General features: G+C 32.9%; 1 protein-coding gene across 1 annotated transcript; it reads left to right on the top strand.

Moving 5' to 3' along the window:
• Positions 1 to 4,936: 4,936 nt before the first annotated feature.
• LOC139866481 (uncharacterized) lies at positions 4,937 to 11,685 on the top strand. The gene is made up of 14 exons (XM_071854717.1): positions 4,937 to 5,384; positions 5,479 to 5,547; positions 5,651 to 5,758; positions 6,157 to 6,228; positions 6,413 to 6,556; positions 7,475 to 7,522; positions 7,655 to 7,761; positions 7,850 to 7,918; positions 8,174 to 8,225; positions 8,906 to 9,495; positions 9,799 to 10,005; positions 10,105 to 10,225; positions 10,334 to 10,422; positions 11,345 to 11,685. Exons 1-13 carry the CDS (start codon positions 5,031 to 5,033, stop codon positions 10,400 to 10,402), a joined length of 2,010 nt encoding a protein of 669 aa, XP_071710818.1. The 5' UTR covers positions 4,937 to 5,030; the 3' UTR covers positions 10,403 to 10,422; positions 11,345 to 11,685.
• Positions 11,686 to 12,484: the final 799 nt, after the last annotated feature.

Consider the following 12,484-nt stretch of genomic DNA (forward strand, 5'->3'; position numbering starts at 1 on the left):
GTTATTCCGGAAAACTTATCTAGGGTAAAAACTAGATTTAATTTTCAAAAGATCAAATGTTTTCATAAAGATCCAATTTCCTTAATGGATCTAAATTTTTATAGTCATGTGGGACTGTAAACCATATCGTTACTACCATAGTTTATACCGCCGTATAGAAATCACTGATGTACAAAGTGTGAAGAATAAAGAAGTGATTCTAGTATTTCAAGACAATATTGCTTGAGGACAAGCAACGCTCAAGTGTGGGAATATTTGATAATGCTAAAAACGAACATATATTTCATAGCATTATTCCTCAAGAAAGACAAGCTTTTAGTTGCAATTGTTCTATTTACAAGTGATATTCGTTTAAATAATAAAAGGTGAAGACAAAAGACAGATTCGACGAATTGAAGACGCAAACGACCAAAAAGCTCAAAAGAACAAAAGACAATCAAAAAGGTTCCAATTATTGATAAGAAACGTCTCGAAATTACAGAAGTACAAGATTCAAAACGCAAAGTACAAGATATTAAATTGTACGCAAGGACGTTCGAAAATCCGGAACCGGGACTAGAGTCAACTCTTAACGCTCGACGCAACGGACTAAAAATTACAAGTTAACTATGTATATAAATATAATATAATATATAATTAATTATATTAATTATATATATATTATATATATATATTAAAAACCGTCGGCAGCAAGAAACTCCAAGGGTGTGAGCTGTAAATACATCTCCGCGACTCGCGGAGTTTTAAGGGCATTTTGCCGCGAGTCGCGGAACCCCAATTTTCAACTCTGGCTATAAAGCCAACCGAATTCTGATCAAATTTCATAATCTTTTTTCTTCCTCTTCATACGTAAAACTTATATATATATATATAATTTATATTTTAATTTTAATTTTAATTCTAATAATAAGGGTATGTTAGCGAATGTTGTAAGGGTGTAAGTCGAAATTCTGTCCGTGTAACGCTACGCTATTTTTAATCATTGTAAGTTATGTTCAACCTTTTTATATTAATGTCTCGTAGCTAAGTTATTATTATGCTTATTTAAAACGAAGTAATCATGATGTTGGGCTAATTACTAAAATTGGGTAATTGGGCTTTGTACCATAATTGGGGTTTGGATAAAAGAACGACACTTGTGGAAATTAGACTATGGGCTATTAATGGGCTTTATATTTGTTTAACTAAATGAAAGTTTGTTAATGTTAATATAAAGATTTACAATTGGGCGTCCCTATAAATTACCATATACACTCGATCGGACACGATGGGCGGGGTATTTATATATACGAATAATCGTTCATTTAACCGGACACGGGAATGGATTAATAGCCACTAGAATAATCAAAACAGGGGTGAAATTACATTCAAGGGTAATTGGTGTAATTGTTAACAAAGTAGTAAAACCTTGGTTTACACGCAGTCGATAACCTGGTGTATTCATTAAACAAAGTATTAAAACCTTGTTACAATTCGAATCCCCAATTAGTTGGAATATTTAACTTCGGGTATAATAATAATTTGACAAGGACACTTGCAATTTATATTTATGACTGATGGACTGTTATGGACAAAAACCAGACGGACATATTGAATAATCCAGGACAAAGGACAATTAACCCATGGGCATATAATTAAAATCAACACGTCAAACATCATGATTACGGAAGTTTAAATAAGCATAATTCTTTTATTTCATATTTAATTTCCTTTATTTTATATTTAATTGCACTTCTAATTATCGCACTTTTATTATTTGTTATTTAATCGCACTTTTAATTATCGTACTTTTTAATTATCGCAATTTTATTTTATCGCATTTTTATTATTTGCAATTTCATTATCGTTATTTACTTTACGCTTTAATTTAAGTCTTGTATTTATTTTATATTTTACATTAGGTTTTAACTGCGACTAAAGTCTTAAAATCGACAAACCGGTCATTAAACGGTAAAAACCCCCCTTTATAATAATAATATTACTTATATATATGTTTGTATTTTTATAAAAGTAAACTAATATAGCGTTGAGCTTTGTTTAAAGATTTCCCTGTGGAACGAACCGGACTTACTAAAAACTACACTACTGTACGATTAGGTACACTGCCTATAAGTGTTGTAGCAAGGTTTAAGTATATCCATTCTATAAATAAATAAATATCTTGTGTAAAATTGTATCGTATTTAATAGTATTTTCGCACTAAAAATAATACTATTTTATATACACCTCGCTTCACATCAGGCACGCTACCTTGGATTGGAAGAATCGATTATATGTCATTGCGGTTACAACGGTTTGGATGATTTGGAGATATAGGAATGGAATCGTGTTTAACACTCATGCAATCAAGAAATGTGTTTTATTCGATTCTATTCATTATTTTTCTTTTTTGTGGCTCTTTAGTAGAGGAAAAAATGTTCATTGTTTTAATTCGTGGTTATGTAATCCTTTGTAAATTGTTGTTTGTCCCTCTAGCTTCTCGATAGGTTGGGTTCTTTGTTTTTTGTTGCTTAATAAAAGTCGGTCGTTCGAAAAAAATAAAAAAATAAGATGTAATCTGTATTTTTTTTTTAAATAAATGTATTTGGACAAATCCCTGAAAAAAAAATTAAATAGGCCCATTGGCTGAATAATCACGACTGATAGCAGCTGTCGACTTATTCGTTCATCTATAAAACTCCTCTGCTCCTCCAGTTCCCCTTTTTCTTTCCATCAATCAATGGCATCGGGCCGGGTTTGGGCCGGGTATATGTAATCCCAGTCCCAAACCCGATTATGAAACACGGTCCCAAACCCGGTCCCAAACCCGACGGTCCCCACTTACATACTAACTATCGGGTTTCGGGTTTCCCCGCGGGTATTCGGGTCCCCATTTACTTACTAACTATCGAATAAATAGATTTTTCTACGGGTATATGAATAATTTTTTTCTAAAAAAAGCAATAATCATTTTTCATTCAAGATAAACTACATTATACACATGTACAATTTACATATAATGGGTTATTAAGTGAACCAACATAGCCTACAACATACAAAACCCACAGAACATGAAGGCTTCGTTTTTCACATTTTTGAGTTTTGACTAAATTTGCTACGCAAACACTCTGTAACCAACAAAATTTGAATGTAGAAGCCACTGCCACTATTAGAAACTATTGATTATACATGAAATAAGTTTGACAGTGTACCCATTTATAATAATTATAGATATAGAATATAGATATATACATATATTATAGAATAATATGTATATATATATATATATATATATATATATATATATATATATATATATATATATATATATATATATATAGTGGTAGGATCAAGAGGGAAGTAACCAATCGGGGGAAAGCGGGGGAAGCAAAAACTTTTTTTTTTTTCGTTTTTTAAAAAAACTTTGTTCACGAACATTATAGATGGGATGAAAATATGAACATTTAGTAGAGACACTTTGTGATAAATGTTTTTATTTTGACGGGAAAACGCTCGAAGAAGTAATATATAACAATTATCGTGTTTTTCGAGCGTATGTTGAGGTTTTAGCTATTGGGGTTTAGATATTATAGTTTAGATATTAGGGTTTATAGGGTTTAGATGTTAGGGTTTAGAAATTTAGGGTTTAGGGTTTAGATTTAGGGTTTAGATTTAGGATTTAGATTGAGTTTTTAACACGAACGGTTTAGAGTTTAGGGTTTAGGGTTTGGTGTTTTGGGTTTATGGAATAAACCCAAAACACCAAACTCTAAACCCTAAACCCTAAACTCTAAATCGGGCTAAATTTTACTTCACAAAACATGAAGAAAAAAAACGTTCATATTCTTTACGAACAATATTATCTTGAATGTTATTTTTGTCGATGGTTTTCCCGCCTAAATAATAACATTCATCACGAAGTGTCTCTTCTAAATGTTCATATTTTCGTGTGATCTTGATGCCGGAAAAAAAAATTCCAAAAAACCGAATTTTTTTTTTTTTGCTTCCCCCCGCTTCCCCCGATTGGTTACTTCTCCATTGATCCTGCCCCTATATATATATATAGTGGTAGGATCAAGAGGGAAGTAACCATTCGGGGGGAAGCGGGGGGAAGCAAAAACTTTTTTTTTTTTCGTTTTTTGAAAAAACTTTGTTCACGAACATTATAAATGAGATGAAAATATGAACATTTAGTAGAGACACTTTGTGATAAATGTTTTTATTTTGGCGGGAAAACGCTCGAAGAAGTAATATATAACAATTATCGTGTTTTCGAGCGTATTTTGAGGTTTTAGCTATTTGGGTTTAGATATTAGGGTTTAGATATTAGGGTTTAGAAATTTAGGGTTTAGGGTTTAGATTTAGGGTTTAGATTTAGGATTTAGATTGAGTTTTTAACACGAACGGTTTAGAGTTTAGGAACCCAAAACACCAAACCCTAAACCTTAAACCCTAAACTCTAAATCGGGCTAAATTTTACTTCACAAAACATGAAAAAAAAACGTTCATATTCTTCACGAACAATATTATCTTGAATGTTATTTTTGTCGATCGTTTTCCCGCCTAAATAATAAAATTCATCACTAAGTGTCTCTTCTAAATGTTCATATTTTCGTATGATCTTGATGCCGGAAAAAAAAATTCAAAAAAAACTAATTTTTTTTTTTGCTTCCCCCGCTTCCCCCCGATTGGTTACTTCCCCATTGATCCTGCCCCTATATATATATATATATATATATATATATATATATATATATATATATATATATATATATATATATATATATATATTGAAATTTAAACGTGTCGAATATACGGATTCGGGTCTTATTTTGGGTATACGGGCCGGGTAACCGAGTTTGTATCTAAAACCATACCCGATCCCAAACCCTGATAAAGTTTTAAAACTATAACCATACACGGCCCGCTGACCCGCAGACCCGGCCCCAAACTCGGGCCAAAAAAAGTCGGGTTTCGGGTTTCCATCCCTTCAATCACCCTCTTAAACCCTAGCTAAGTGACAGTCAATATCTGCTACTCTTTACAACGCCATGGATATCGATTTGGACGACCTTGACGGTCCATCGAAGGCGTCGTCCAAAACCGGAAAGTTCGCCCCTAAAAACTCCAAGTTTAAGCCTGTTGCTAAACCTAAACTCGAACCGGATTTACCGGTTCCGGCTGCTGTTCCTAAAGTCGAGTTAGACGATTCAGAACCGCCGGTCTATTCAAAAACAGAAGAAACCGGAAAGCCTAATGGTAGTACGGAAACTGATACTGATATAACGGATATGGTAGTAGATACTCCTCAACCGCAAGATGAAAATGTTAATGATAATGAAGAAGATTATGTTGTTCGTGAAATTGATGTTTTCTTTACGTCTTCAATCGATGCAAATTATAAGGTCATTGATTGATTACAGTTATTATAAATTAGAATTATACAGTTGAAGATTTTGCTTATATGTGTATTTGATGATCTGTTACTTGAATATGCAGCTATATGTATTGCAATCTCCTTTAAGGCCTAATTGGCGCCCTTATGAGCTAGAGGATAGATGTAATAAGGTATGCACGCGACAATTAGTTTGTGGCTATTGTTTCTTTGTTTTAAGTATCGAATGCGGCCAATGTATTTCATAATCAGTATTAATTTATTTTTATTTTATAGGTTAGAGTGAGCCAAGACACTACTGAAGTAGAAGTTGAAATGACTGTTCAAGTTGATTCTGAGAATTATGATGCTTATGCTAATGATGACAGAGCGATGACGAAGCAGGTTTGTTTCTGTTTGAGTTTCCGTGTGCTCACTGTGTCGGTGTGATTATGCTTAAACTTAGGAACTAAATGAAATAATAACAATAATTCTTATACTTATTATTAATCTTTCTAATTGGTAATAGGCTTCGTTTACACAGTTGATGTATTGTTAGTTGTTTTAACTTTTAAGAATTGGTGCTTATCGTTAAACTAAGTTGAAAGAAACAGTTCTGGCAATGCAGGGTACTTAAATAATTATATTTGCCATTATCACATTAGGTCCCAAGATGTTGTGATATATGTGTTTGTTTTTATTCTGTTCATTCTCATTCTCTTTTACTTGTGGACTTATTTGTGCTGCATTTATATATATATTTTTCGTTAAGTATGTTATATGATGTCCTATGTATTATTTAGGTAGTGACAACTGCTTGGATGCCACTGAAAACAATGGCCAATCATGCTGTAGGGGTTCTAACGGGCAATCAGGTGCGTGTTTTCTCTTTTATTGTTGTTGTATTATCTGTTGCATTTTTACGTCCTTTTTACCAAACAACTATGGAGTTGTAATATCGTACATCTTTTTCTCAGGTTTATCTTTTAGGTTTTTTTTTTCTTTTTTCTTTTTTCTTTTTGTAATGATTGAAGTCTACTTTCTCAATTTCTGTTGCAGTTGTATATTAGCCCTGTTCATGCAGTTGTGCAGCTGCGGCCGTCTATGCAACATTCATCTAAGAAGTTAAACATAACTCGTGATGAGGACAGCATTTCGGTAGATACCAATAAGGAAAAGTCTACAAAACAATCCATGAAACAGGTTCAATTTTAGATTTGTTAAGAAAGTCTAGCAATATTTATTCTTTTGTGTTACCAGCATTTACTATTATTTAAATTATCAAATTGAGCAGCAGTGGAAATCATTAATGTAAAAGATGCTAGGAACAATTGATTTTGAGGCCTCGTGAAGTATATTGTAGTTATTATTCGGCAGACTTTAAGAACAATATAATCATGACTATATTGAAATTTTGAAAATTTTTAAATGGCAAATGACTTGGTTTCTATGCAGCTGATTATCACACTTAAATATGGTTAAACTGTTTTTATATTTTAGTTATATTATCCAGCAGACTTTAAGAACAATATAATCATGACTGGATTGATATTTTGAAAATTTTTAAATGGCAAATGGCTTAGTTTCTATGCAGCTGATTATCACACAAGTAAATATGGTTAAACTGTTATATGCATGAAATATGAAAAACGCGGCCACTCTCTAAGATAGATATGGCCCATTCTGTTTTTTCTTCAAAAATTATTAATTTATGCTATATGCTATTGATTTTTGAAATATTTGATTGTGAACTCATACCATATCAAGAGAGATATGATTGTATGTGTGTAAGGTGCTTGAGACCGTATTTTCCTGTAAGTTAATTTACCTAAATTCAATCTTGCACTTCGTTTAAAGTTTTGGAAGTCGCGATTCCCACAAAAATTTCAATATGTATGTCATCATTTTTAGTTGGACTTGTATATGTTTAGGATTTTTTCCATTGACATTTGAACTACTTGTCTACTTGTCATGCAATGTCTTAGAATCTAGATATCAGGATCTTCAGTTGGGCTCTCTCTTTTTTCATAATAATATTGACAATAATATTTTTTGTTGTTATTTTTTATCTTCAATCTTAAATATTGCAATCTTAGGATGGTTAAATATGATGTTATGCAGATCAAGCTACCAGGAGCAGTAAATGACCAAAATGCGGATACTGCAGAGGTATTGGAGTGTACACGCTTCCTTTATTTTATATTTATATTTTTTTAATTTTTATATTTATACTTTCTTTTTCTTTCTTCATATATTCTGTATTTATTTTTTTTCTTTGTCTTGGTTTCTTAACTTCTTCAGGAGTGGATTCCTCTCAAATACCATGGTGAAATGAGTCAGTTGTCACGTGGTTATATTCAAAATATGGTTACAAAAGAAGCCTCCCAAATCCAATTTGTGATGACTCAGTATGTCTCTGTGCCGATTTGAGTTTATGTTCTAAATAAGAACATATGTTTATTGCTTACCATTTGCTTTGGGTTATGTTGGTTACAGATCAGATTATATCGACTATTTGTGTCCTGCCACAAGTGACAAACCCAGACACAAACTTGCATCTCGAAAGTGAGTTCTAAGATCCTTGGTGTTATTATTATTTGTTACTATTCTTAGTTTTCAAAGGGATTTTTCTATTTTAGAGTGAACACAATTACTTTGCCAATGCTACTGTTTACCTGCTTGACATGTTAAGTTTAGATTGCCAACATAAGTGAGTTTTATCTTCTTTTTTCCTTTTTTAATATGAAAGGGATTATAGAATTATAGAATTTGATTATCTTGTAAATGTGAATTTAATATTTCTGTGTGTTATTATTTCAGTGCTTTGCTCAAACTTCCACTTGAAGAGCGTTTTAAGACTCGGCTTTCTGAGGTTAGTTTCACTTACAGTTTTACACCAAAACAATAACATTATGTCATTGGCACAACAAAAATTAAACAAGAGTTTCGATGTGTTAAGTAATTCTTTTGGTGAAAAGATCACTGATGTTTTTTTTAACCGTACTTTTTTTTATTTGAGATAATATCCTAGTATCCAAAATCTGTTAGTTAACATCTATATAAATTATGGATATTACAAATGTAACAAAATTAGACCAGAAAATAATAATGATATGTCAATGACCAAATAAAGATATACGTATATTTATATTTTTTTAAAACTTTTTCCTACTTAAAGGCCGGAGGTCCTCTCGGAAGCAATCTCTTTATCCGTCGAATAGAGAGAGGGATGACTTTCTCTACTTTTGAGAGTGTTTCACTCTGGGTGAAGAAATGACTTGTCTTTATTCTCGGATGGGGGAAGGATTGTCTACATCTCACCTCTCCCATACACCACTTATGTGGTATTGGGTTTTGTTGTTGTTGTTGCTGCTGCTGCTTTTTATATTTCATCTTCCATAAACTAAGTAGTTAAAAATCAAAAATGAAGCAGCCATTAATCCAATTCAGTTCAAATCAAACATAACACGTGTTATATCTTGTTCATGATCATACATATGTTGTTTCTTATTTCATATTACTAATTACTAATTACTAATATTTATCAAACAGGGGTCAATGGTGCATAGGTTTAAAGCTCTTAAACACATAGCTCCAAACGATAGTGATGAAGCTATTTTCGAAGTGCTTCAGACACATGCTCAACTAGTTCAAGGGTTATGGGTTGCAAAAAATAAACTAAAGTACAATAATAAAGATAGCGGAAAGGAACTTTTACTCCGAGACTATGCTATGCTTGAATTTAGTAAAAGTCCTATTTTTTGTGAATCACAGTTACCAAAATCATCTATGCTTACTGAAAGCATGAAAAAAATATTGGATGATTTTGCTGTAAGAAGAGAATCGTGTAGGGATTGGAAGTTTAAAGAGTTAACGGATGATTCGTTTATAAAACAGTACCCGGATATTGTTAAGGAACAAAAGAGAATTTGGGATCTTGCAGAGCCACGTATCATCGAGATTATATTTCCGAAGAACACGAAACGTAGTGTTGTTGATAGGCGCCCTGCACCAAAAACTACGGTTGATGCTACCCCGAAAGTTATAAATGCGCCACCTAATAAAAATGTGATGTTAGATGAAACTCGAGAAGCGTTACCAAAGGCCCTTCAGAAAGTTTTTCAAACATACAAGGTTTGCAGGTGAGCTTCCTGTTTTTGTTAGCATGGTTCTATGTTTGATTGTTAAATTTAGTTCTTCCTAAAGTTTGTTTGGTTTTTTATTTATTTATTTTTTATGCTGGTGATATTGAATTTGATGGTACTGTTGCTCAATTTTAATGTTAATAATCTTTTGTTGATTTCCAACAATGCTAGAACAACGAAAGAGAACTCTATTATGTTTAGATGGAAATTTCATTATTGGACAGTTGGGTTACATTTCATCTCTAACATAGGTCACACATATTAAGTAATTTTCATTTATGTTATGTTTTATGATGACAGCTTTAACCAAATACGTCAGAGATTACGTGACATGGCCGTCTCTGAAAACACACAACGAAAGGGCACTCGAGAGGCGAAATTAGCTGCTGCAGCCGCAGATGCTTCTCAAGAAGAGCTTCAAAAAACGTTAAAACAAGTTGCTGTTGACATACATGGGTCGTTTGTATTAAGATCATCTCCAGATCACCCTCAATATGATGAATTAAGGTTATTAACTTATCATACTTTCAACATTAAAGGGCGTGTTAGTTTGTTATGTTATCATTATTTGTGATATAATTTTTTGGTTTGTTTCTTTTTTAATAGGAATGTTGTCATCAACCTTCTACTAGCTGAAGGACGAGAAGGGAAGCTCAAAAAGGCATCTATCTATGCAGCTGCACAAATGCAGCTTAAAAGGGAAATTACAACCGTTGAGTATCAGAAGGTCAGTTCGAGTTATTATACCATAATGCAATATTGTTCTCTTTCTCTCTCTCTCTCTCTCTCTCTTTTTTTTTTTTTTTCTTTCAAATTGTTGGGTTTAAATTTGTAGGTTTTAAACGAGCTGTGCATCTCAAAAAATTCTGCATGGGTTTTAAAGAGCGGGGATGGTCCAACATAAAACACTATTCCTTTCTTCTGGTAAGCTTTTGACTTCGTTTGTTTTTTTTCTTATTAAGTCATGTTGTCTGAATTTGTATAAGATGTCTGTGGGGAATAACTGATAGATAAATAATTATTGTTTGTTTTATTTGCTGAATAACCGTCTAAATAATTGAAATTACCAAATAAACCTTTTTGTGTAGTAGTTATATAAGTAGTTACTAATAAATTTTTTAACTTTATGACTAAAATGTAATTTCACAATTATTTAAATTTTATGTATTTAGACGCGCCTTGTTAAACACCCCTTTATTACTTTCCATATTAAGTTCCATCCTATAAAGCTCATTAAGTTCAAATCAAACATGACCATAGTCCCACTATAATTCGGAGTATAGATGCACTTGTATATACGTGAAGTTTATCACATAGTCATGTACATAATATCACCTTCTATGTATCATTACTGCATGGGTGGAGATTGTATGTGGCAAGATGGCTGGGTCATGCAACAGGTCAAAGTTGGTAAACCTTGTTGATGATCTAAGTGGCCCGATCGGGTTAAGTTGACTGTTAACATTCTTGTCTTATGCTATATAAAATTTGATCAATTCATACTTAGATTTAAGTATGACCATTCATACTTATAGCTACACCCTACAATATTGATCCAATTTTTCTAGATAACAAAACTTAGGAGATTAAAAATCAATCGATAATTTAACAAGTTGAAATCACCACGTTTAGTGGGGATAGTGGGAATTTTTAGCATGTAATCTTCTACTATAGATATTGCGCGGTTGCATCATTTATTATGTAACGTATCTTTTTGTTGCATTCCTTATTTCTTGCATGAAGTTTACCACATTAAACCATACAACAAATGCCACAAATAATCTTTTAGGATTAAAACTGATCACAGCCTTAAATACTGATCTTTTGTATCTTTTGATTCTTTCAGGCGTGCAGCTGTTTGCTTGGTCTTATACAAATTTATTCGAGCTTTTTGATATTCACGGAAAAGAATTGGTTATTTTACGACTAGGTGGTTATTAAAAACTTGACATCATATCTACTAGCAACTGTCGGTGTTATCGTTTATGTTGGTAGAATACATTATATTAACTGTGAATGGAACTCGCGATCCACAAGATGAGTAGATTGGTGGTACATATAGAGTACACTGGTATCACTCTATTCTACTGTAAAATTAAAATTTTGAACAATAGCTTCAACGCAATGAAAATTTAAGGCATTTTAATGACAGATGGAGCAAGTCTAAAGTGTGTATTAATGTATAAAATGTCGTTTAATATATTGCCACACGTAGTACAAGATGTGAAATTGCTTTTGTATTTCGGACTAATGCAAAATATGCAAGTAATTTAAGTACTGAATATTGAACATGATTGGGGTAGTTTCTGAATAACTTAAAAAGAATCAGAACTCAGAAAGTACTCGCTATTTTATGAACACACTCCTTATTTGAAGGGTAGTTGCATGCTAACAAGTGGAGTTAAACTCGCGCTTCCTTGCGGGTACTTCTCCTCAAATTCAATCAACGACTACTTTTTTCAAAATTACCCAAACCCCCAATACTCTTCCACCAACAATCAGCCTTTCTCCTCCCTCTAATCCACCATCGCCAGCGATGTCTTACTGTTTACCTCATCCCACTTTAGGTGATTTAATCAACCATAAGCTATTTACCAGATTCCTCCATTGATTGTTCTCTCCCTCGTGTCCCTTGATCGGCAAATGGTACCAAAAAATGTTAGGGTTTCCGGTGGTGGTCTTCGCCCGCTTCAGTCTGATCTTTCAGGTTCTGGTGATGGCTCCAATGGGTGTACAATTTTTGTGGGTCAGCTCGAGAAGTTAACTCGGAATATGCTTGTCTCTACATTTTGTAAGGAAAGTGAGATGGTAGTACCCGACAACTCGGGGAGTACTCAGATGTTGACTGAGTTTGACCAATTTTTCCGACTAATCCTCAGTTTTGACCATGTTTTGACCGAGTTTGATTACTCCCTGTCCAAAAATCGAGTACTCAGCGAGTAATTCCGAGCTCTGCAACCTTGGTGAAGGCCATAATGATTGTTTT

This window comes from Rutidosis leptorrhynchoides, chromosome 9 (genome assembly GCF_046630445.1).
Source record: "Rutidosis leptorrhynchoides isolate AG116_Rl617_1_P2 chromosome 9, CSIRO_AGI_Rlap_v1, whole genome shotgun sequence".
NCBI lineage: Eukaryota > Viridiplantae > Streptophyta > Magnoliopsida > Asterales > Asteraceae > Rutidosis > Rutidosis leptorrhynchoides.

What these genes read in the sequence shown, in the direction of transcription:
- LOC139866481 (XM_071854717.1), top strand. Translation starts at nt 5,031, where the DNA reads ATGGATATCGATTTGGACGACCTTGACGGTCCATCGAAGGCGTCGTCC. An exon ending in CACAAACTTGCATCTCGAAA is followed by an intron (nt 7,919 to 8,173) that starts GTGAGTTCTAAG and finishes TTATTATTTCAG; the next exon opens with TGCTTTGCTCAAACTTCCAC. An exon ending in CCTCAATATGATGAATTAAG is followed by an intron (nt 10,006 to 10,104) that starts GTTATTAACTTA and finishes CTTTTTTAATAG; the next exon opens with GAATGTTGTCATCAACCTTC.